Source organism: Podarcis melisellensis (genome assembly GCF_964234715.1).
Source record: "Podarcis melisellensis genome assembly, chromosome: 12".
NCBI classification, from domain to species: domain Eukaryota; kingdom Metazoa; phylum Chordata; class Lepidosauria; order Squamata; family Lacertidae; genus Podarcis; species Podarcis melisellensis.
Window position 1 is genome coordinate 59316535 of NC_138544.1, and position 25826 is coordinate 59342360.

Below are 25826 nucleotides of genomic sequence, written 5' to 3' on the forward strand. Positions count from 1 at the left end.
CACGAGCTTGCAACCAGCTGCATCAGAAGCGGACTGTACTCTGCTAAGTGAAGAAACCGGCTAGCACAAGTTAAGAAGGATATTAATAAACAATATATTCTCTCCTGCCACCCTGAACATTCCCACAAGACCATCTAGTCCAACCGCCACAACACAGGAATCACATCTAAAGAATCCATGACAGATGGCCACCCAGCCTGTTTAAAAACGTACAAGGAAGGAGATGGCACCACCTTCTGAGGGAGTCTGTTCCACCATCAAACAGTTCTTGCCTTCAGAAAGTTCCTCCTAAGGCTTAGTCAGAATCTCCTTTTTTGTAAATCAAATCCACTGGTTTGGGTCCTGCCCTCCGGAGAAATAGAAAACAAGCTTGCTCCCTCTTTGGTGTGGCTAGAATGTAGAAGGGGCGTTCTCAGGGGAAGTCATTCGGTTTAGAGTTTGATTTGTAGCCATGTTTACCCAGAACTGAGCTTATCTGCAAACATTCTTGCCTTGTACAACAAGTGGGAATGGAAGGACCTCTAAGTTTTGGTTCTTCCAGTTTCTACAATTCCCTTTTGGACTTAGATCCCTCACAAGGAGTTCATTTTTTTTCACTGGAGCCAAGGTAGAGGGCCAGCAACCTTTAGCTCATTGAATGTTGCTTCCTTAGCTACCAGTCTTAAGTATCAGAGAGGACCGATTTATGTATTCCCCAAACTTTGTTTTTGACTAAGGACTCCAGTAGCAGGAAAGTCCCTGGAGAGAAACTGAGTTTCCAACACTGAGAGTCCCCCAGGAGTTCTGCAAATGACTTTTTGGTGTTTTTAATGCAGGATTCTGGACTGCTGTGAACCTTGATGGCAGCTTGTCTTTCTGCAACAGGCAGCATGGCCAAAGGTGAGTCTTTTCCTGATACTGACCATCCTGAGGTAGCACCACAAATTTCTGGAGTGCTGCATGGTTTGCTTATGACTTCAAGACTGGCAGAGAAGGATGAGACCAGGGGAAACACATGTAATAAATGGAAATCTGCCCTTATTCCCTTATGGGGGACGCAAGAGTCCTTTGTAGGTTCTCCATCGGTCGGAGAAAAGAACAGAGGCCAACCAGAGAATATTGAGAAGCAAAGCAGCTAGGAAGCCTGATCTTTATTAAAGGTGTTGCAACAGGGTGCCCCCTTCACACGCAGGAGAAGGAGGAGGGCCCAGAACAAAGGTGTGCCCACCCTTATATAGACATTTTAAATTGCCTGCCTTGGAGTCCAAGACCACCCCCAGAAACATCATACATACATCACAGAAGGGGTGTAACCCAAGACCACCACCCACAAACATCATACCTACATCACATAAAAGGCGGTCTACAACAGAAATCTGAGAGCGTTGTTTGCCTCCTGTCTGGCAAGTTACCTGTTAATGCTCACTTGATTGGATACCCTGGCAAGCCTGGCCAGTCTTTTGTAATGATATTTAGTTCCTGAGCTCACCCTCTTCATACACAGACATACCCTTCAGACAGGATTTGTGAAGGAAAAGACAATGGGGAGGCTTTTCCATTTTCCTTTTCCTTTGACTTTGCAGAAAAAACATTTGGTCAGTTTGGGAACCAAAATGGCTTCATGGCTGTTTTCCTGCGCTGCTTCAGACATGTGGTTTATATATTTATGTATGTGTTTGCTTGGTACATTTATGAACATTTATTATACAGTGGTACCTCTGGTTGCGAACGGGATCCATTCCGGAGCCCTGTTCACAACCTGAGCAGAATGCAACCCATGTCTTTTTTATGGAAGCCGCCCAGAGTGGCTGGGGAGGCCCAGCCGGATGGGCGGGGTATAAATAAATTATTATTATTATTATTATTATTATTATTATTATTATTATTATCTGCGTGGGTTATGATTCACCACTTCTGAGCATGCGCATGACGTCATTTTGAGCGTCTGCGCATGTGCGAGTGGCAAAACCCAGAAGTAACCCTTTCCGGTACTTCCGGGTCGTCGCGGGACGCAACCTGAAAATTTAACCTGAAGCTTCTTTAATCTGAGGTATGACTGTATATATAAGAACTTAATTTTTTTTACTTTGATCCCCCCTTTGGGACTATAATTTTTTCTTTAAAAATTCTTTGCCCCACAGAATGTTAATCTGGTATGTTGCAAATGGATGCCTTTGTGTAAATCTGAAAAGTCTTGCGTGCCAGGCCCCTTAAGGATCTTTGCAAGTGTAGCAGTGCCCATAGCTGGACATAGGATATCTCATAAAAATAACACATTTTGCATTTTGTTACTAAGTTACTTGTGGCATTGTAGCACTTTGGGAGAAACATTTTTTCAATAGTGGTCTATGCTTTACATTTAGCAGGAAGGTCCACCAATAACTGAAAAATTCAGTTTGTTTTGTTTCTGGCTTTTTGTGTGTTTCCAGGTGTCAAAGTTAGTTCTCTGGTCTCACACCTCCAACATACCCACAGCAACACTACCTGGTGAATCCCCTTAGGGCTTTCATCTTGACCATGTCGCTTGTCCCTGGCATAGGTTTATTATTATTGGTGTTAGTCTTGCACTCTAGGAAAGTTGCTCAGTTGTTCAATATTTGCCATGTTTTTGGGTTGATCAGGCCCTTACATAAAAATTATTTAAGCAAGCTTGCATTTGAAAAAACAACAACTTCACATTTATGATAAACAGCTGCTCAATGTTGCCTTTAAGGCCTATTTAAACACTGGAAAAACATTTCTTAACCTTCTTAAATCTTGGAGGTGCCACTCGCATCCCCTTGATCAAGAAGGAGTGAGAAACGCAGACAGCAGAGGGGTCAACACCTAGGAAGGAGCAGTGAGCGCCCGAGAGAATGCGCCTTGTCTATATGCATTGTCTGAAATGCCAAAGCTGTCTCTCAATAAAGGTTAATGGGAAACTTCCAGCAAGTCTTGGCTCAGTTCCAGGAGGGCAGGACATGCACTGCCACCACAAATCTCTGGAGTGCCACTTATGGCTTCAAGGTGGCCACAAACAGGTCTTCTCCTTGGGTCATGCTGAGGGTAGAAACTCTGGTCAGGGTGCCCACTGGAATGAAACACCACAACACATTTTCTGTGCACCCTCAACTGGCAAGAGAACTAGGGGTAGGAAATTTCCCTTGTACATTGGAACCTCGGTTTCCGAACGTAATCTGTTCCAGAAGACTGTTCGAGTTCCGAAATGTTTGAAAACTGAAAATTCAATACAGAAGCCTCAACACAATAGGGAAACTCAAAACGGAAGCCTTGCAGCATGCTTGACTTCTGAAAAGTGTTTGAAAACCGAAGCATTAATTTCTGGGTTTACGGCATCCGAGTTCTGAAATGTTTGTCAACAGAGACATTCCAAAACAGAGGTTCCACTGTAGCCTCAATAGAATCACAGAACTGCAAAGTTGGAAGGGACCCCAAGGGTCATCTAATAATAATAATAATACTTTAATATTAATTTATTACTTATACTCCCCCCATTTGGCCAGAGGCCCCCCAGCCACTCTGGGTGGCTTCCAACAGAACATTAAAAACATGATGAGTTTGTAATTTTTGTTGTAATTTTGCATTGAAAATAAATAAATACATAGAAATAAATAAATGATAAAACATCAAACTTTAAAAACTTCCCTAAAGAGGGCTGCCTTCAGATGTCTTCTAAAAGTCAGGTAGTTGTTTATTAATCTAGTCTGATCCCCTGCAGTGCAGGAATCACACCTACCGCACGCATGGCACATAGCTAGCCAACCTCTGCTTAAAAACCTCCGCGAAAGGAAAGTCTGATGCTCTTGGCACCAGAAAGTTCTTCTTGACATTTAGTCAGAATCGCCTTTCTTGTAAAACAAATTAGGTAACTAATAAGTAGCACGCCTATGAAAGATTTGTAAGACTTTTTGTGTGTGTGTGTTAGTCTCAGGAACTTTGCTGACATGGCATTTTTTATCTCTTATTTAGCCAGAACAGTCAAAGAATTGAGAATTCTGCTCATTGGCAAAACTGGATCCGGGAAGAGCGCAACAGGAAACACCATCCTGGGGGCTGAGAAATTTAAAAGCGCATATGCACTTGCTTCAACAACTCAGAAATGCGAATTTGAAAAAGCCCGTGTAGATGGCAGGACAATTGTTGTTGTTGACACACCTGGGTTCTTTGATACAAAAATTAAGAAACGCTTCACACAAAATGAGCTAAAGGAGTGCATTGATATGGTCTATCCTGGACCTCACGCCATCCTCATCGTGATAAAAGCAGGGAAGGTCACAAAGGGGGACCAGGAAATATTTTGGGAAGTGAAACGCCTCTTCAAGAATGAAGGAAAGAAGTATCTGATTCTTTTATTCACCTATAAAGATGAGTTAGATAAGAATCATTTAACTATAAATGACTTCATAGCAGGCGCTGAGGGGCACCTGAAGGATCTGATTGAGATGTCCGAAGAACGATTGATTGCTTTTAACAATGTGGCTGATGAAGAAGAAAAGGAGAGTCAGGTGAAGGAGCTCATTGAGATGATTGATGACTTGGTGGCACTCAATGGCAGAACACCACTGTACACCGAAGAACAATTCAAAAAGGACATGTCTTGGTGGAGTTGGTTTACGTCTTGCTGGAGATAAGGCTTAAGTTATTGTACGTTTAAGTTAAGTCTGCTGCAACTGGATTTCTGAAGGACAGGGCCAATCCTGAATGTATTGGATTTGTGACCATGATGCTCATTTGCCTTCAGTAGCAAAAAGCTCTGCTGGATGAAATATTCATTGTCTCTGGTCTGTTTGGGGGGGGGGAGAATCCTGCAACATGTTTTTACTCTCCTAACTATACACTGGAGTTCTGCTGTAGAGCAATACTGAGTAGAATTCCATGACAATAACTTCTATTTGTGTTGATACATTAAATGATTTATAAAACTACAAGTGAGGAACTCAAACTATATCCTTGTTCTTGCTGTGTGTGGCAATTATTCTGTCCCTGGTGTTTCTTCCTGTCCTCATAAGATGTTATGTCTTTCTTTCCCTGGTTGTTGCTGTTATCCATCATATCAGATTGTTGTTTCTGAAATTTCTCCATCCCGTGCTTCGTTGTTTTGCAACTTTTAAGAACAGCTGAAAAATCACTCTGTCCCAATAAATGACCTGTTTTCACCATTGTGCATTTATTTGGAATGTAAATGTTTCATTTCTCCTGTTCCGTTTAATTTTCCCATAAATCTTTTCATTAGGCTTTTCAGTATTGATACACTGAAGCAAAAGCAAAAACAAATTGTGGAAATAGTCAAATAAAAATGGCATAAAAAATACTACCCCAGCCACTTCACTTGTGGTTCTTGGGTTTAATAGATTATTCAGTTTAAAGAAGTGATATTAATCTTATTTCTTTTTCTTTTTAAAAATTCTGACAACATAATACAATGTCTTGCAAACACTGAGCAAACATCCCAATCTAGCCCAGAAGGCAGAGTTTAGGAAATGCATAAAAAATAACTCCCAAATAACACAGCTGAGTTCCTACCACAGACAATCGTTTGCACAGAAGGCAAGACACAATTTATGCTAACCCTGGCTGTTTTTTAAAGTCAAGGAAGTCTTGTTTCATTTTTAGCCATGCACATAATAAAGCTGTACAGAGTGGTTGCAAAAGAGTCTTTGTGCTTCAAACCTTGTGCCAATTTTATTTTGTTAGCCTTTCTCTCTCTCTCAGAAGTATGATTTTATCGTACCACAAAAGCTCACCCTTTCCTTGAGTTTGTATACATACTTAAGGCATACTCCACAAGTGTCCTGGGAAAACTGGGACATCCTGTTTTTCTCTGGTGAGGGAACAGCGGCCATTTTGGTTGTTGTGATCTCACACAATTTCACAGCACAATTCCCCTCCCCCAATAAAGTGCTTTTTTCAGGGCTGCAATCTTGCCTTAAAATGCACATGCCGTATTGTTTTTAATATTTAGTTGGAAGCCAGCCAGATGGGCGTTGTATAAATAATAACTTCTTCTTCTTCTTCTTCTTCTTCTTCTTCTTCTTCTTCTTCTTCTTCTTCTTCGAAGGCCACACAAACACGGTAAATTAAAGCTATGTCAGCGAATGATTATGCTCTAATCGCCGGCACACTAAAGTGAAATATATCTAAATGAGTCTTGGTTAATAACAGCTAGTTTGCTTCCTTGAATGAGGTAATGAGAAATCTTTCTATGCATATGATTGCAGGAAATTTTAATGCTTTGTGTAAGAAACCTATAGGTAACCACCCTACCTCCCCCCCCCCGGTGTTTGGGGGGTGGGGTTCAGTCTTTGTGGAAGTGATCCCGCTGAACCTACTGCTTGGAAAGTAATAAAATCGTTGGACTCTGAACTCCTCCTGGCTCCTGAGTTTTATTGGCAAGACTCAGGAACTACAGGCTGTTTGCCTGCAACAATGTGAACAAATTTTTCTTCTGAAAGTCTAGCCCAGAGTAAACAGTTTCAGAACCACTGCAATAGCCCTGCTTCTATCTTCCTGACAGTATGTTTCCGAGCACAATTCAAAGTGTTGGTGCTGACCTTGAAAGCCCTAAACAGCCTCAGCCCAGTTTACCTGAAGGAGCGTCTCCACCCCATTGTTCCCCCGAATATAGAATGAGATAAGCATTATAGAGTTGCCATATGTCCTCCTTTTCCAGGACACGTCCTCTTTTTCATGGGTAGAGTCATAGCAATCCATAGTTAAAAGTAGAAGTTGGCAAATGAGTCCCAGCAAAATACAAAGTATTAGTGCTGTCTTTTAAAGCCCTAAACGGCCTCAGTCCTGTATACCTGAAGGAGCGTCTCCACGCCCATCGTTCAGCCTGGACACTGAGGTCCAGCTCCGAGGGCCTTCTGGCAGTTCCCTAACTGTGAGAAGTGAGGTTACAGGGGACCAGGCAGAGGGCCTTCTCGGTGGTGGCACCCACCCTGTGGAACGCCTTCCCATCAGATGTCAAGGAAATAAGCAACTATCTGACTTTTAGAAGACATCTGAAGGCAGCCCTGTTTAGGGAAGTTTTAATATTTGATGTTTTAATGTATTTTTAATCTTTTGTTGGAAGTCGCCCAGAGTGGCTGGGGAAAGCCAGCCATATGGGCAGGATATAAATAAATGATGATGATGACGATGACAGTCCTTGCTTGCTCTGGTACCCTCACCCAAACCTTTAGCAATCTGGGTCTGTCTCAGCTTGACTTGACCAAAGCCTATTGACCATAGTATGTCTGCCCACAGACTGGCTGAGTTTCATTTTGCTTTGGAAAGTGGAAATTTATTATTTCCACCTTTCAATGGAAGCTGGATCAAACGGCCACCAACCTTTCTGGATCAGGGGTACATTTTGAATTTAGAGAGAGTGTGGTGGGAGGCAGTAGTCATAAAATTGCTGGCAGGAGTGTGTGGCAGAGCACAATGTGGCTGCCATGGGGAGGTAAAGGACCCCTGGACAGTTAAGTCCAAAGGCGACTATGGGGTTTGAAATATACTCAGAGTCGCAAAGTGATTTCATGCTCTTTATTCAGCTCATAGTGGTGAGGAGGAATGAATGAATGTCCCCTCAGAGTATCTGCTTTATATACATTATTTACACAATGGGCTGCACATGATTGGCTAATTCCGGGATTCTACTGTAGGCCAATCAGGTTGTGGATTCACTTCTATCTGGAGCATGATTGGGTGGTTCCTGCTAACCAATCATACTGCTGCATTGTTCTAGGACCAATCAGACTGCCGCCTTTTGGAGCCTATTGTTCTAGGACCAATCAGACTGCTGCAGTTTGGATCCTATTCGACTCAGTACATAACACCCCTCCCCTCTAAGTTCCAGTCCTGCCCGGGAGGTCGCATTCATAGTCCTCAAGGTACGCTGGCGGCCTACGTGTGCGTTGCGGCCTGTGGTGTTCCCTGGTCCGGGGTTCAGGTTCTGGCTCGTGTTCCACGGATGCTGGCTGTGATGGGGCTGTTAGGTCTGGCGCAACCGGCTCGCTCAGTCGTGGTTCTGGTTCCGGTGTCCTTTCGGCCTCACGGGTCCTCTCTGTATTTACTGATTCTGCCTCTCCTGCTTGCCCCTGCTGCTCTATGGGCCTCACTGCCCCACTGTTCCCTTGGGACTCCTCTGACCTGTCCTCCTCCTCCTGGTTTTCTCCCGGGAATCGTCGCCGTATCTGGTCGCAGTGGCGGCGCCAGCATTGCCCCCCATCTGTTAGCACCTCGTATGACACGGGGCCAGTGACCCTGGTGACTGTGGCGGGTACCCATGCAGGGCCTGCCCCAAAATTCTTTGCGTACACTGGGTCCTGGGCCATGAAGGTCCGGGGGTTCCTGCCTTCCCCCACCACTACCTCATTCTGAGCTCTATCGGGGTGAAGGCGGTCCAATCTGATTGCAAGACGCCGACCCATTAGTAGTTCAGCGGGGCTCCGGCCAGTCGTTGAGCTGGGGGTGCTGTGCTGTGCTAGAAGGAATGTGGCAAGGCGGTACTCCCAATCCCCTTGCGTCATGCGGCGAAGGGTGTCCTTGGTGGTCCGCACCATGCGTTCTGCTTGGCCATTGGTGGCCGGGTGGAATGGCGCCGAACGGATGTGGCGGATGGCATTCTGCACTGTGAAGGTTTGAAATTCTCCTGACGTAAATGCAGTCCCGTTGTCTGAGACGAGAGTGTCAGGGAGCCCGTGGGTTGCAAACAGCCGGCGTAGTACCCGGATGGCTGCGGACGTAGAAGTAGACGGTACCAGTGCGACTTCCAGCCATTTGGTGTAGGAGTCCACCACTATGAAGAATGTTTTCCCCTGAAAGGGGCCAGCGAAGTCCACATGCAGGCGTGACCATGGTGCTCGGGCAGACTCCCATGACTGGACTGGGGCCCTTGGGGGATCTGGGCGGGATTCTTGGCAGGCCTGGCAGTGTTTGACCCAGGCCTCTATCTCTCCGTCGATCCCCGGCCACCACACGTAACTCCTGGCAAGGGCCTTCATTCTTACTACCCCTGGGTGCGTCTCGTGTAGGGCTGTGAGGACCCTTTTGTGGAGGGGCTGGGGAACAACGACCCTGCTTCCCCATAACAGGCACCCCTTGTGGGCTGACAGTTCATGTTTGCGGGTTGTGTAGCTGGCGAATTCTGGCCCGGGGCTGCTGCTGGGCCATCCCCTCCACACCCAGTCCAGGACCCGGGAGATGACCCTATCTTTCTTCGAATGGTGTGCAACTTCTTGTGCCTGAATGGGGCGGTCGGGAAGCAGCTCCAGGCTCATAACCTCTTGTGCAGGTGCTGGGTCGGGGCCTGTTTCCGGTAGTGGTAGCCTGCTGAGGGCGTCTGCATGGCCCATCGCCTTTCCAGGGCGGTGAATCAGTGCATACTGGTAGCTGGCAAGGAAAATTGACCACCTGAGGACGCGAGGAGACAGCACTTGGGGGGTCTGCTTTTCGGGGGCAAACAAGCCAAGCAACGGCTTGTGGTCAGTCACCACGGTGAAGGGCCGCCCGTACAAGAAATCATGGAATTTTTTTACTCCCTTCACGATTGCCAGACCCTCCTTGTCGATTTGCGAGTAGTTCCGCTCGGTTTCGTTGAGTGTCTGGGAAAAGTATGCTACCGGTACCTCTCTTCCATCCGGGAGTTGGTGTCCCAGGACAGCGCCAATGCCATAGGGTGAGGCGTCGCATGCTAGCACAACTGGCAGCCTCTCGTCGAAGTGTGCCAAGACCGAGTTTGAGACAAGCAAGTCCTTGACTGCCTGGAATGCGGCCTCCTGGCGCTGGCCCCACACCCAAGGAGCCCGCTTGTCCAGGAGTCTGTGTAGGGGCTCCGCTACCGCCGCCTTGTGGGGAAGGAAGGAATGGTAAAAGTTCAATAGTCCCAAGAAGGCCTGAAGTTCAGTCTTGTTCTTGGGCGCTGGAGCATCACAAATGGCCCGTACCTTGTCCCCAGTTGGGTGGACCCCTTCTGCATCCACCATAAATCCCAGAAAGTCCACCTGAGGCACTCCTAGTAGACATTTTTCCCGCTTCACCTTGAGACCCGCCGTCTGGAAACGGTGCAGAACGGTGCGGAGGCGGTCCTCAAACTCCTCGGGTGTGGGCCCGGCAATCAACACATCATCGAAGAAGGGGGTGACACCAGGAATCCCTTTAAGGAGAGAGTCCATTAGATTCTGGAATATGCCTGGTGCCACGCTGACCCCGAATTGCAGCCGCTTTACCCTGAACGCTCCTCTGTGCGTCACAATCGTCTGTGCCTCTGCTGTAGCCTCATCTACTGGCAGCTGTTGATATGCTTGGGCCAAGTCCAGCTTGCCAAAAATTTTCGACCCAGCCAGGGTGGCAAGGACATGGCTGACCACTGGCACTGGGTATGCATGGGCCGTGAGGGCCTTGTTTATGGTACATTTGTAGTCTGCGCAGATGCGGACCGAACCATTAGGCTTGACGGGTGTGACGATTGGGGTTTCCCAGGGGGCATTAGGCACTGGCTCCAGCACTCCTTGCTCCACGAGTCGGTCCAATTCCTCATCTATACGGGGTTTCAGGGCGAACGGGACCCGGCGGGCCTTGAGCCTGACCGGTCGTACTGCAGGGTCAAGCTGTAGAGCAATGGGGGGGCCCGTATACTGTCCCAATTTCCCATCGAAAACCCCCGGAAATTCCTTGCATATGGCGTCCACATCCACTTGTAAGCTCATGTGGTTCACCCCGGTGATGGCTAGCCCCAGTGGTCCAAACCATGCCAATCCCAGTAAGCTAATGTAGGGGCCCTTGACCACAAGCAAGTCCAGTTGCCGCGTCCGCCCTTGGTATTGCACCCTGAAGGTCCCCACCCCCATTGTGGGGACCTTACGTTTCTGGAAGTCCCGGAGGGTGAATGGGGCCGGTCTGAGTTTGGGACCCCCAGTAGGGCACAGTTTCCTTAAGGTCCTTGCCGAGATTATGGATAGAGTTGAACCCGTGTCGAGCTCCATGCGGCATGGGGCCCCCTCTATCCGTACCTCTACATAAATTTTCTCTACGTTGGGGTGGGGCAACTGGTATACCTGGAAGTCCGTGAGCTCCGTTGAGTTGCCTTGGTGCGTTGGGCCCCGGGACCTGGGGCTCCTGGATTGGTCATCTGATGCCTGGTGCCGGGTGGGCCGAGCCCGACACACCCGGGCGATGTGTCCCAATTTTCTGCACTGCCTGCACTCTGCATTGCGGAAACGACAGGTCCTCCTCTCGTGACTTTCTCCACAGCTTGCACAGTTCCCTCCTTCTCGTCGAGGCAGCTGTGGTATGTGGGCTGCTTGAGTGCGCTGCTGTACTCGGTGCACCTCCTCCCTGTCGGACCCTGAGTTGTTGGTGAGGTCTTCGTGGTGGACCCTCGGTTGGGACGGCTGGCTGGGCCGTGCCTCTTGCGTCGACCTCTCGGCAGCTTCCGTTGCCAGGGCCTCCTCCAGAGCGATCTGGAAAGTTAGGTTCTTCTTAGCGTAGAGGCGTCGTTGCAGCTTCTCATCCTTCAGGCCACCGACGAGGCGGTCACGAAGCATGTTCTCCAGCTCTGAGAAGTTGCAGAACCGGGCAGCTTGGCGGAGAGAGGTCACAAACCCAGTTATGGTTTCCCCAGGGGCTTGCCGCTTTGCGTAGAAGGCATTTCGACGAGCCACCACTGAGGGCTGTGGCGAAAAGTGCCCCTTCAGCTGTTCCATTATGGTTTTGTATGGAACAGTGGCGACGTCTTCAGGTGCAAGGAGAGCCCGGGCGATTTCAAACGTCTCCTCTCCGCAGACGCTGAAGAATATTGCCCTCTTCTTGGCGTCTTCTTCATCGGTGATCCCTTTGGCTTCTAGGAGGAAGGTGAAACGGGAGGCGTACGCTTCCCAGTCTCCAGATGCTGGGTTGAATGGTGAGAAGCTGCTGTCGGTTGCCATTCTGGGTTCCTTGGGTCCCGGAGCTGAAGCCTGGATACACGGTGCGAGGCAGCGGTGCGGCAGGTGGCGGTGCTGCGGTGCTGTGTGTGGCAGTCAGCTCAGCGGGATCCCATCCTCGTCGCCAGTGAAATATACTCAGAGTCGCAAAGTGATTTCATGCTCTTTATTCAGCTCATAGTGGTGAGGAGGAATGAATGAATGTCCCCTCAGAGTATCTGCTTTATATACATTATTTACACAATGGGCTGCACATGATTGGCTAATTCCGGGATTCTACTGTAGGCCAATCAGGTTGTGGATTCACTTCTATCTGGAGCATGATTGGGTGGTTCCTGCTAACCAATCATACTGCTGCATTGTTCTAGGACCAATCAGACTGCCGCCTTTTGGAGCCTATTGTTCTAGGACCAATCAGACTGCTGCAGTTTGGATCCTATTCGACTCAGTACATAACAGGGTTGCAGCGCTCATCTGACTTTCAGGCCAAGGGAGCCAGCATTTTTCCACAGTCAGCTTTTCCTGAACATGTGGCCAGCAGGACTGAACCACTTCTGGCTCAACTGGCTCAACCATGACAGAAACCATAGTGCACGGAAACTCTGTTTACCTTCCCGCCGCAGTGGTACCTATTTATCTACTTGCACTGGTGTGCTTTCAAACTGCTAGGTTGGCAGGAGCTGGGACAGAGCAATGGGAGCTCGCTCCGTCACTGGGATTTGAACCGCAGACCTTCCGATCGGCAAGCCCAAGAGGCTCAGTAATTTAGACCACAGCGCCACCCACATCCCATGCCATGGGGAGGGCATGTCATAACACAAAGTTAGAGAGCAGCATCTAGTCATTGCTGCTTCAGTCTATCTCCCTCCCCAACCCCCACCTGACTGTGGACAGACAGCTTTCAAAGGCTTAATAACCCCGTTTCCCCAAACACCGATCCTAAACCAAAACCTAGACTGCCATCCCGCGCCCACTTCCTGGGAATAAGCCCCAGGAAACCAAAAGAGGCCTGTTTCTAAGCCAGACACATTTACTGCCCTACAGCCAATTAAATGTGCATTGAATTCCTAATGAGTGCCTGGACATCAGGTGCTGCACAGCGAGAGACATGCTTGAACCTCTTCCCAAAGTTCTGAAATTTTACCATTTGGGAAGGGAATTATTTAACACCGGGGTCCCCAAACTAAGACCCGCGGGCCTGATAAGGCCAGAGGGACTCGTTTATCAGGCCCGCAGCAACCCCCACTGCTGCCGCCTGCTCTTACTGGCACTGTGCTGCACGGCTGCCCACTTCCGAGTCAGAGGAGCACCGGAAATAGCTTCTGCGCATGCGCAAGTGTTATTTCCGGTGCACATCCGGGTCGGAGGAGCCCTGTGTACATGCACACAAACTATTTCCATGTGTGCACGCATATGGGCACGCACTCCCCAGTCCTCCGGCCCGCCATGCAATCAGTGCTGGAGACACTGGCCCAAGGCGCAGTAAGTTTGCTGACCCCTGATTTAACACCCATCTCCAGAAAACAACTCTTTTTTTATTTGCATATTCAAAAACAGGAACAGAAAGCATATTTAACCCCCTCCCCCTGTTCCACTTACAACTTTGTACCAAATACTTTTCACTTTTCAATGGAAGCTGGATCAAATTTGTCCTGCATCCCTCATTCCACTTCTTTGTTCCTCAGACCCTTTCATCGCCCATCTGTCTGGTATTTGTAGGGGCAGCCCCATGGGAAATCCTATTGAACTCAGTAAACATGGTTAGGTTTGCAGTGTGAAGCTGCCTAGTCTTCGCCCAGTTACATGGGAGTAAGCACCATTGAATACCGTGGGATTTACTTATGAGTAGACAGAGCAATTGATCTGTCAGAGCAATGGATGCTTTTGAATTCTGGTGCTGGAGGAGACTCTGGAGAGTCCCATGGACTGCAAGAAGATCCAACCTCTCCATTCTGAAGGAAATCAGCCCTGAGGGCTCACTGGAAGGACAGATCCTGAAGCTGAGGCTCCAAGACTTTGGCCACCTCATGAGACGAGAAGACTCCCTGGAAAAGACCCTCATGTTGGGAAAGATGGAGGGCACAAGGAGAAGGGGGACGAGATGGTGGGACAGTGTTCTCGAAGCTACCAGTATGAGTTTGACCAAACTGCGGGAGGCAGTGGAAGACGGGAGTGCATGGCGTGCTCTGGTCCAGGGGGTCACGAAGAGGCGGACACAACTAAACGACTAAACAACAACAGACAGAGCAAGGCTCCATTTACAATTAAGGAATAAACACTTCCAGTGTTTCCTGAGAAATGGCTGGCAGCTGAAGCATTGCAATTACAGAATGGAAAGGGGATTGGTGACCTTTTCCTTCAAAATTATAGGAGGGGCTTTGTGAGCCACCATACCATTTCCTCCATTTGGTGCAGGAATTTTATTTTCAGGATAAGCAGGAGTCCATTTTTGCACTGTTACGGAAGGGGGGGGGCATGTCTTCTTCACCTTCTTCTTCGCTACAATATATCAATTTATTTCCAATTGTCAATGTCAAAAGGGACTAAAATCTATAAAATTCATAGAAAATCAACGTGCCAGTTTGCTCTGATCAGCCTTTCCTCCAGGCAATGTCAGGTGCCAGACTATGCATATTTGAGACCATTGTTTTCTCATCCCCAGGAAGTGTTTATCTGTGCATATCTCCAGCTCTGCATATTCCCCCCTCCCTCCTCCTTATGTTAATCCGGTGTAGCTCTGCATATTCCCCCCTCCCTCCTCCATATGTTAATCTGTGTAACCCAACCTCCCTTTAATATATTCATGATGTAATCTGTGTAACCAAACCTCTCTTTAATGTATTCATGACGTGTTTTGCACTGTATTCTGGGACATGGAGGGAAGTTTCAAAAACTCATGTCACCCCTTTCTCACTGTTCAATCTCGTCTTGAACCTGTTGGCCAATAAACTTGGATCTTCTGCAGTTTGCTCCTGTCTCCGGCTGAGCTCATTTTCCTCCGCAGGGACCCACGGACTGAGTCCGATGAGCTGGGTGGCAGAGCAGCCTCGCACCCAGATTTTTGCCGTAACAGCACCTACACACACCACTTTTAATTGTTCTCCGATACTTCGAGGGGAGGAAAAGGGAAAACCGGGGCATTCCAGGATCAAATCAGAAACTGGGATGGCTTATGCAATTCCTGGGCTGTAACTGGAAAACAGGGGCTCTTTCAGAACATGCATTCTCCCACCTCGTGGTCTGATTGAGATTTCAGAAGGCTCTCCCTGCTCAGGAGGCCAAGGAAGGCAGAGAACTGCTGGGAAACTATGGGAGTAAACAGCAAAAGCGAAAGCGAAATCTATGTGCTGTGGACAATTTCTGAGAATTTGCACCGTTAGAAATAACACCCTGCCTAGTGTGGGAAATCCCGATAGGCAGGAAGAGCATTCTGTTTTTCATGTCAGTGGTTTCTGTTTCCTGCTCCACCTTAAATGCAAAACAAGATAGCAGTTTCTCTCCTCTTTGCACAACACAGCAGCAGAGATCTCGCAGTTTCATCCCACATGGTATGTTTTGTTTATGCTGCACGCAAACCTTATTTCACATGCATATATCTGGAGTGTGTTACAGGAATTTATGTTGTTACTGAAATTACGGGGGGGGGGCACATCTTTAAAGTTATTAAATGTTACAAATATTATGCCTGAACGTATCCTTTCGACTTGACAGCTCAGGGAATATACCTAGCTTTATAAATCATATAATATCAACCCCTTTGCCAATTCCCTCCATTCCAATGGACTCTTTTCCCTCCCACCTCCCACCATAATCCCTCAGACACATACACTCCTCCCTTCCCAGGAAATGCCCAGAGGTGACAATTGCTGAGCTTATTGTTGGCCAAGGAAAGCTAAATCCCATCACCCACTTGCCCCAGGATCTAGATATGCAAGGGAAGTTCTATTGTGGGTGCCCACCCCTTTTCCCCAAATGATGAGACAAGAGACCAGAGTATGGGGTTCAAATTGGCCACAACATTATTGAGCCTCAGAAGTGGGAAACGTGGCACAGGCCTTGGCAGGTAACCCTCTCAGCCCATCTGGCTGAGGATATGCAGGCAGATGAGGTCCACTGAGAGGGGACTGCAAAGCACAAACTTACACAGCCAGCCCTTCCACTGACCTCGTCCCGGGAGTTTGACCTACATGCAGCCGCTCTAGGGCCAGGGACTCCCGGTTTTGCCCTTTAATGGGCCCTGCAAGCGCCGCGCATGGGGAGGGAGCATGAATGCATCCCCCCCGACTTGATGTTAGACTAAAGGATACTTTGCCAAGGCCTAAAACTGCCACCCTAGGCCCCCTAAGGGCCTCGCCACCAAGAGTCCCACAACTGAGGAACCATCACCTATACTTTGCCTTCAAACCTCCCTGAGGACTTGTTGCAAGTTGTGCAGCCAGAGGTCATTCCCAAATGATGTCAGATGCACCCCGTCTGCCTGAATATTTACCCATCTCTGCCCTGATGGTGGGGTGTGGGATAGAGAATCCGCCAATTAGCCGCATGGTATTGCGCATGGCCCTCTTGATTTTTCCACCGCGTAATTAATGTGAGAGGGATTGGGAACCCCTCTCCAGTGCAGGCGGGGGAGGAGATGGATAAGCCGATGGCCATTGTTGGGTACAAGGCATGCAAGCTTTCTATATCTGCCGTTGCAGCAAGGGTCAGGGCAATGCTTTTTTGTTCGACTAGATCATACTCCCCCAGGTGTAAAATCAAGACTCTCGAGGGGCCATGTGCCACTGAGGCCTTACTAAGTACGGGCATCAAGCCCGGCCAATGCATGCCCCGGTGGCCCATCCAATAAATGCGTACCTTGGGGTGAATGTTAAGGTTACGACCCCCATTGTGCGACCAGGCATGCTCCGCCGCCCAATGGACAATGCTGTGCCCCACAACCCAGATCTTCGTGGTGGGTAAACCTGTAAGAAAGTTAAATTGCAAGTGTTAAGGAGGAGCCGGGATGAATGTACCGTATTTTTCACCCTATAGGATGCACTTCTCCCCTCCAAAAATGAAGGGGAAATGTGTGTGCGTCCTATGGGCGAATGCAGGCTTTCGCTGAAGCCTGGAGAGCGAGAGGGGTCGGTGCACACCGACCCCTCTCGCTCTCCAGGCTTTGGGCAGCTCTCCGCTTGCGGATAGCAGCCTGTTCTGGGGGCTGGGGTCGGGGGAAGCTCAGGCTTCCCCAGCCCTGCGCCTGGGGGGGAAATAATTTTTTTCCCTTTATTTTCTCCCAAAAAAACTGGGTGCGCCCTATGGGCCGGTGTGCCCTATGGGGCGAAAAATACGGTAGCTTTTATATGCTGCCAAGCGCCAGCGCCCCAGTGTATTGATGCAGGCTGGGTCCCAACCCTGGACTGCCACTGAAGTGGCAACCCTGATACAGAAGTAGTGCCCAGAATATACTTGGGGGTCAGCTCCACAGGCCGCTATGATTTCGCTCAAGACTGCCGTGAATTGGGATCGCGACAAAGGGCGCGTGTTTGCGTGTATGAAGAAAGGGCCCTTGCATTTAGGCCGGACCCTGAAGAAGCGGCATGTGTCCTGATATGGGCAGGGCCCCTCCTGTTCCGTTGGAGCAGGCGCCAGTGTGACTCCTTTTCTCAATTGATCCGTTTTTGATGACCAAATTCTGACATTCACAGTATCCCCCAAGAACTTAATGTCTGTATCTGCCAACCCTGATTGAGGGGCCCCGGCCTCCAAACACTCCCCAACGCGCATGGCACCAAAGAAGGCTAGGAAGACTGCTGCTCGGAAGAGATGTGTTTCAAAATTTGACCAGCAGATCTCTGGTAATTTCCCCCCAAATTAGTTTGAGTGTGTTGATAGTGATGGGCTTCCTGCCATCCTGACGTGGGGGAATGATGCGACAGCAGCTTCTTGACGTGGAAGCTGTCACAGGGGTCCAGCTAACAAAGGAATTTACAAAAGAATGAGATAGCTGCCCTGTAAAGCATTAAAGTTTTAATGGCAAGGCCCTTGCGCTTTATAGGAGAACCAGGAATTGAAGCACCCCCTCCTCGGAAGTGCGCCGTGTTATGGAGCCACGAAAATGCCCAAAGGTGTTCCAGGCCCTGGAATAAGAACGTCTAGTGGAGGGTGCTAATGCTGACAATACTCCCTGGTTTACTTCTCACTTCCAATCTCCCACAGATCGTCTGGGAAGGGATCTGGGGTCTGGGCTGCCTCTGGTGCCAGCTCGCGGAAATGCTCCATCTGGAAATGAGATAATGCATCAGCAATGTTTTTGTTAAGACCAGGTATGAAATGGGCTGTGAAGGAAATATTGTGCCGCAGGCACTCCAGCACCAACAGGCGCAGCACCCTTAGCACCCTATCGGACTTTGCCGACTGCCTGGATATAACTCTTACCACCGCTTGGTTGTCAGACCAGAAACAGACCCTGGAATCCGAGAAGAGGGCTCCCCAGATGCGAATGGCAACTAGAATAGGGAAAAACCCAAGGAAAGGTAAATCGCAAGTGATGCCTGCTACGTGCCAAGAGGATGGCCACGGTTTGGCACACCAATGGCCCTTGAAGAACACGCCAAAAGCATAGCGGCCAGAAGCATCAGAATGGACCTGGAACTCCACCCCAGGATTGAGGTTTCTCTGCCAAAATGAGACCCCGTTATAATCCTGCAAGAATGCAAGCCAAAGAGCGAGAGAGAAAGAGAGAAGAAAAGAAAAGAAAAGAAAAGAAAAGAAAGAGAAAGCAAGCCAAGTCTTCAAATCATTCTTTATCTGCTTTGTCACCCCAATGCTATGGTGGGGGGCACAGAAAGCATGACCTGGCACAATTACCTACCCTACATGCAAAATTGAGATGGCTCATTAGGAACTGAACCTGGTGAAGTGTAGTCTTTTTAACCCCCAGCATTGTTTCCAGCAAGGCTTTTAAGGATTCGAGTTTGGACTGTGGGAGGTGTGATGATTGCTGATGTGTGTCCAGTTCAATACCCAAGTAGGAAAGGACCGTAGAAGGGCCCTCAGTCTTGTCGGCAGCCAAAGGTATGCCAAAGTCCGCCGCAAGACACATGAAAGTAGCTAAGGATAGGGCGCACGAGGGGGAATCCCAGGCCCCATGATCAGAAAGTCATCTAAATAATGGGTCATGTAAGGGGAACCAGATGTCTTTTTGATGGCCCATTCAATAAATATGCTAAAGGTTTTGAAGGCCGCGCAGGTCACAGAGCAACCCATAGGCATAGCCTTATCAAAATACCAACTGTCCCTGAGTTTAAGAGTCAAAAGTCCTCAGGATGAACTGGGAGCAGTCGAAAGGCTGACTTGATGTCACATTTTGCCAAAAAGGCCCCTGGGCCTAAATCCCTAATTGTTCTGATGGCCACGTCCAAGGACACATATTTTACAGAACAATGCTCACGTGGTATGGCATCGTTTATAGACCCACCCCTAGGATATGACAGATTGTGTATCATACAGAACTCACCAGGACGTTTTTTGGGCACTATGCCAAGCGGGGAAACTATAATTTTTTTGAAAAGGGGGGCAGGGAAAGGGCTGGCTACTAAACACCTAAATGCCGCTCTTTTTCAATTTTGTTAAATGCAACAAGGGGCATTTCCCTTACCGACTTTTGATTGGGAGGGGTTCTGGATACCGGTGTATTGGAGATGGGGATGCGGAAGCCAAAACGAAACCCTGCCTCCAAATAGTTGGCTGCAGCCCTGTTGGGATAAGCTTGTAACAAAGGTAACATCGCTGAGAGGCAGCCTTGGACTGTTGGGTTCCAGAGGTAGAGGCTCCTGAGTCTCCCTTGGCGTCCCTGGATCCACTCCCCGATCCTGTCTTTTGAAAACCGCAAAAAGGAGGCTTAGCCCGAAAACACTTAGTCCGTGGGTGAAGACCACCGCAGCGCTCGCACACATGGTCAAAATGGCATCTGTCTCTGCTACACAACCCATTATTAAACTCCCAGCATGCTGACGTAGCCACCCTCTGTACTTTGGAGGAGGGCTTGCCTGATTTTCCCCCAAAAGCCCTTTTTTGGAAGTGTGGCGCCACTACTTTGAACCAAATATCACTGTCCTTAATGTCCCACCGCGCCTTGGGGTCTTCAGCAGCCCTCTCATGGAATCCTCATCATACGCTAAAGCCACTGAGTCGCCAGCCATTTTCCCGGCTTTTAAAATAATGCCTTGATAGTTGGCTAGGTGCCATGCCTTGTCAGGGTAAGCGGCGGCCACCAACCCCATGTAGGATGTGTAAGCGATTAACCAATTATCGAATGCTCTATCAACATCCACTGCCTTATCCTTTTTACGACGCGATTCTGGCTTAAACTTGGAACTACAAGAGGAAGCCGGGGAGAGCAGAGTAAAGACATCTACAGATTCCCCATTTAGGATGCGGTTGTGAAGATTCTTTTTTAGCTGGATGCCAGGTGGCTGACCCATCCGCTTGAAGCTTGACGCCCGCACCCTCCCTTTTGCGTCCAGCCCATCTTCCCCGCGTGGCTCCCTGGCCCCAAAAGCGTGGCGATGGCGCCGGGTGTGACGTTCCCAAATCCAACCAGGAAGGCCAGGGGCCTTGTGGGTAGTAACCCAGTACCCCTTACAGCGTTCTTCCAACTTGCCACAGGAGGAATCACACGTACCTGAGAGATCTGAAGAATCTGAAGAGTCCCTCTTGCACTTACGCCCATGCTTCCTTGATCTGCAACACCTCTTCTTCCTGCGTCGTGTTCTGCACGAATTGGGGCTGGAGGAGCTGTCAGGTGAACTCGAACGGGTGACCTACGCCTATGCCTACCCTTGCGAGAGCGTCGACGAGGGGACTTAGACTTATCTAAATGCTCCTCAGGCTGGGCCAGGCGACGCTGCAGGCTGTGGTTCTGGCACATTAATTCCGGCACATCATCCCCACAGGACAGAGAAGTGTCGCTCTCAGCCACGAGCTCCTCTGGGAATACACATGTTTTCTTTTTAGGGTGGGCCCTGTAGGGCCTGGCATCAGAGGTGGAGGGGCCGTCAATATGATCACCCCTCACCCTTTTTCTACTTATTACAAGCCTCATTGGTGGGATCTTCCTGCCGGAAGAAAAGGCCCTTTAAAAATCCTTTTGGCTGCTTTTATAGCGTTGCTCAGGGTGCCCTTCGCAGCGGCTTTAGGGGTGCCCTCCACTATGGCTTCATGAGTATGAGAGGGGGAGCCTTCCCTTTGTTCTGCAGCCATTTCTAGAGACATGATGCATCTTGAGGCGAGCACACCACTACTAGCACCTGCTAAAGACCTGGGCGAGATGGGCAGGTCGTATTATTATTATTATTATTATTATTATTATTATTATTATTATGCTACTGCTACTGCTACTACTGTGAAGCTGAGGCTCCAAGACTTTGGCCACCTCATGAGAAGAGAAGACTCCCTGGAAAAGACCTTGATGTTGGGAAAGATGGAGGGCACAAGGAGAAGGGGACGACAGAGGACGAGATGGTGGGACAGTGTTCTCGAAGCTGCCAGCATGAGTTTGACCAAACTGCGGGAGGCAGCGGAAGACAGGAGGGCCTGGCGTGCTCTGGTCCAGGGGGTCACAAAGAGTCAGACACGACTAAACGACTCAACAACAACAACAGACAGCGCAAGGCTCCATTTACAATTAAGGAATAAACACTCCCTGTGTTTCCTGAGAAATGGCTGGCCACTGAAGCATTGCAATTACAGAATGGAAAGGGGATTGGTGACCTTTTCCTTCAAAATTATAGGAGGGGCTTTGTGAGCCACCATACCATTTCCTCCATTTGGTGCAGGAATTTTATTTTCAGGATAAGCAGGAGTCCATTTTTGCACCACTTTTAACTGTTCTCCAATACTTCAAGGGGAGGAAAAAGGAATGGACATTCCAGGATCAAATCAGAAATTGGGATGGCTTATGCAATTCCTGGGCTGTAACTGGAAAACAGGGGCTCTTTCAGAACATGCATTCTCCCACCTCATGGTCGGACTATCCCTGATTGAGATTTCAGAAGGCTCTCCCTGCTCAGGAGGACAAGAAAGGCAGAGAAAGCTGCAGGGAAACTATTGGAGTTGTCAGGGGCTCAGGAGCAGAGGCACAGGGGAGAGAGGAAATGGAGAGCGAAGGGGAAGAATCTGAGGGCAGCGTAGGGGAGTATGACAGTGGCCCGAGAGATTCCATGAGCTTCTCCAGCGAATCAGAAGATTCCCAGAGGGGGGCGCCGATGGCCAGGGCAAAGGGGGTCCCAGGGGCGACGCACCAGAAGCAAGGGGCCAGCGGGGACTCCCAAAGCAGCAGTGGGAGATCAGGACCAGCTCCCCCACCAGAGCGTAGTGGGGGGGAAGAGTCCCATGTATCAGGGCCAGCGTCTCCTCCAGCAGGGAGAGAAGATGAGTCAGGGCTGACCACGCCTCTATCGCAGAGTGAGGGAACAGAGGGGAAGTCGGGTCCAGCTAGCCTCTCCGAAGGGGGAAGCAGTGACAGGAGCAGTGTAACGGTCAGGAGGAAGGTTGCCGGCTGGGCGCGCGCGCCAAGTTCAAATGTACAGGCGCGCGGGACAGCAGGGAACCCGGATTGGGAACCAGGTCCTAAAGCCCGCCGGAGGCAGGGGGAAGACTCAGGGGACTCAGCGTCAGAAGAGTCTAGAAAGGGCAAGACCCCAGCGGACAGGCGGACCCAGAGGAGGAAGGAGCAAAGGAAGAGGTGGAGCAAGGCTAGAGTCTTAAACTGGTGTCTGGGGGGAGGAGATTCAGACGGAGCTTCAGCGGTCTAGAGTTGAGACGTAGAGCTGCGCGCCACGGCTTTGAAAGCGAGACTGAACTTCAATAAAGACTTTTGTATATAACAACGAACTGGCGTTGGTCCTTTGTGAGCTGGGACCTCGGGCAGCTCTGACAGGAGTAAACAGCGAAGGCTGTGTGCTGTGGACCATTTCTGAGAATTTGCACTGTTAGAAATAACACCCTGCCTAGTGTGGGAAACCCTGATAGGCAGGAATTTTTCATATCAGTCGTATCTATCTTCTGCTCGACCTTAAATGCAAAACAACATAGCAGTTTCTCTCCTCTTTGCACAACAGCGCAGCAGAGACCTCACAGTTTCACCCCACATGTTATGTTTGCTTTATGCTGCACGCAAACCTTATTTCACATGCATATATCTGGAGTGTGTTACACGAATTTATGTTGTTACAGAAATTACAGGGGGGGCACATCTTTAAAGTTATTAAATGCTACAAATATTATGCCTGAATGTATCCTTTTGACTTGACAGCTTAGGGAAGGTACCTAGCTTTATAAATAATATAAAATCAACCCCTTTGCCAATTTCCTCCATTCCAATGCCATTTTGCCCTTGGAAAAAGGACTCTTTTCCCTCCCACCTCCCACCATAATCCCTCAGACACATACACTCCTCCTTTCCCAGGAAATGCCCAGAGCTTATTGTTAGCCAAGGAAAGGTGAATCCCATCACCAATTTGCCCCAGGATCTAGATACCAAGGGAATTGTACTTTGGGTGGTGGGCAATTAAGAGGTGTTAGCCTATGTTAATCTTGTTCTTAGGGACTTGCCCCAACATGTCTGTTTATGTTAACTGGGTATAACCCTCCCCTTTCTGGTGTTTTAGTGATGTAGCAATGATGTATTGATGATGGTGTCTGAACTGTATTCTGGGATATGGTGGGAACTCCTAAAAGTCAATGTCGCCCTTTGTTCAGGCTTCACTTGCTGCTGCTGTTGAACCTGTTGTGCAACAATAAAGGATCTAAGTCTACTGATTGCTGTTTTGCTCCAAATTGCTTGCCTGAAATTTCCTTCTTTTACTGACCGCAGGGACCCACGGGGGACTGGTACCCCGACGAGCTGGGCTGCTGAGTAGTCTCTCAACCCAGAATTTTCTTTAACAGATGGTGCCCCACGTGGGGCTAGTGGCTCTCCTGTGTGGTTTGGCAGGAAATCTTGAATTTTCCAGCGTGCACCAGGCAAGCTTAGCCTGGGGAAATTGTCCTCATCTCAGGCCATACTGCGCAGGCGTAACCACAGAGGTAAGTCCCAAGAAAGGGTGGGCAATTTGCTCTTGGATCATTTAACAGAAAGGAGAGTAGAAAGCTGAGTCATAGAATCGTGGAGTTGGAAGAGACACCCCAAAGGTCATCTAGCCCAACCGCCTGCAATGCAGGAATCTCAGCTCAAGCATCCATGATAGATGGCCCTCCATCGACTCAACGGGTTTACTCCCAGATGGTTGGACTGAGGCAATAATTATCCCAATCTATAAAAAAGGACCCATGACAGACCCGGCGAGTTATAGACCAATCAGCCTTCTGCCTATACCCAGCAAACTATATGCCAAACATCTTTATATCAAGCTAACTAGCTGGCTGGAAACTGAAGCTATTCTAGCGGAAGAGCAAGCGGGTTTCAGGCAAGGCAGATCCACCATAGACCATTGCTTCACCCTAGCCTATTTAATTGACAAATATGCCAAAAAATCCCGTGGGGTGTTATATGCAGCCTTTATCGATCTAAAGGCTGCTTTCGATTCAATTCCACGTGTAAGACTCTGGGATAAATTGAGCACATCAAGCATTGACAAAAGACTATTATTTCTGATCAGCTGTTTATATAAAGACACGGTGCTGCATGTAAGAACTTCGTTAAATGGCCATCTTATAGGACCAGTTCCTGTCAGTAAGGGGGTCAAGCAAGGTTGCATCCTGGCCCCAGTTCTATTCAACATCTACATCAATGATATGGTTAACTGTTTGTCATCTCCGGACTTCCACGCCCCCAAACTGGCTGACAAATCAATATCAGTGCTTTTGTACGCTGATGATGCGATACTCCTATCTCGAACAAGAATAGGCTTAAATAGGCTCACAGGTGAATTTTCAGCATACTGTAGGAGAGAGCAACTTGCAATAAACTATCAGAAAACTAAAATTATGGTTTTTGCAAGGAAACACAGACAGTACAGCTGGAGGATGGATAACCAGACAATTGAACAGGTTAAAGCCTTCAAATATCTGGGTATCGTTTTCCAGTCGACCGGGTCCTGGGACGTCCATCAAAAATGTGCCAAAGAAAAAGCAGCTCAAAGTATCAAGATGCTGTCCCGCTTCTTTTACACGAAGGGGGGCAGATACATCCCAGCAGCCCTTGAAGTTTTTCAAGCAAAACCGCTGGCGCAGTTACTGTACGGGGCACAAATCTGGACGGGGAACCACTGCTCCAGTCTTGAAACTGTTCAGTCTAAATTTCTAAGGCAGATATTCGGCGTCCCCTCCTGTGTTCCAAACGCAGCATTACGACTCGAGGCCTGCCTTCCATCTGTGGAAACTCGGACCTGGCAGAGAACATTCAACTATTGGCTTCGTCTTAATCTGAATCCACCTGGTCTACTGCCTCTAGTAATGCAAGACCCTCACAAAAGCAAGTGGTTCAAAACTGTGCATCAAAAACTCCTTACATGCGGTCTGCATTCACAGTCCCTACTATCAATGGGCCTCATTAAAGCAAAGAGTCTAAAAGGCCAGCGCCTGAAAGACATTGAACGACAAAACAACCTGACTATCTTAAAGAAACTGTGCCCATGGTATACCTACTTTCCCCCTTCTCATTTTGACTCTCCAGCTTCATATTTGTTTAAACTAACCATCCCAAAATACAGACGTGCCTTTACATTGGCTAGATGGGATGTTCTTCCCTCTGCTGTACTCGAAGGTCGTTACCAAAAGACTCCATTTGAAAAACGACTTTGCCCATGTGGAGATGGTAACACGGAAACAGTGTCCCACGTCCTTCTATCTTGCCCCCTTTACAAAGACCTAAGGAATGAGATTATTACTCCACTCATTCTCTCCAACCCCGGCCGTTCACCAGACATTACACTGTATTTTCTATTATCTGATACGGAT

At 48.7% G+C, this 25826-nt stretch overlaps 1 protein-coding gene and 1 long non-coding RNA gene across 3 annotated transcripts in view; one reads left to right on the plus strand and one right to left on the minus strand.

Moving 5' to 3' along the window:
- Window positions 1-270: 270 nt before the first annotated feature.
- Window positions 271-25826, plus strand: part of LOC309353323 (GTPase IMAP family member 9-like) — a 31519-nt gene continuing 5963 nt past the window's right edge. The window contains exons 1-2 of one of the 2 annotated variants that reach the window (XM_081882728.1): window positions 271-879; window positions 3949-4579. In XM_081882728.1, the coding sequence (XP_081738854.1) occupies window positions 840-879; window positions 3949-4579 (671 nt within the window). In that variant the 5' untranslated portion in view covers window positions 271-839. Of the gene's footprint in view, window positions 880-3948; window positions 5136-25826 lie in introns of those variants that run through there. The other variant, XM_081882727.1, reaches the window with a different exon arrangement.
- On the minus strand, window positions 17875-20849 carry LOC309353470. Its single transcript, XR_014161885.1, has 2 exons — window positions 20551-20849; window positions 17875-18146 (listed from the first exon to the last, which is right to left on the minus strand). It is a non-coding gene; the product is annotated as an uncharacterized lncRNA (long non-coding RNA).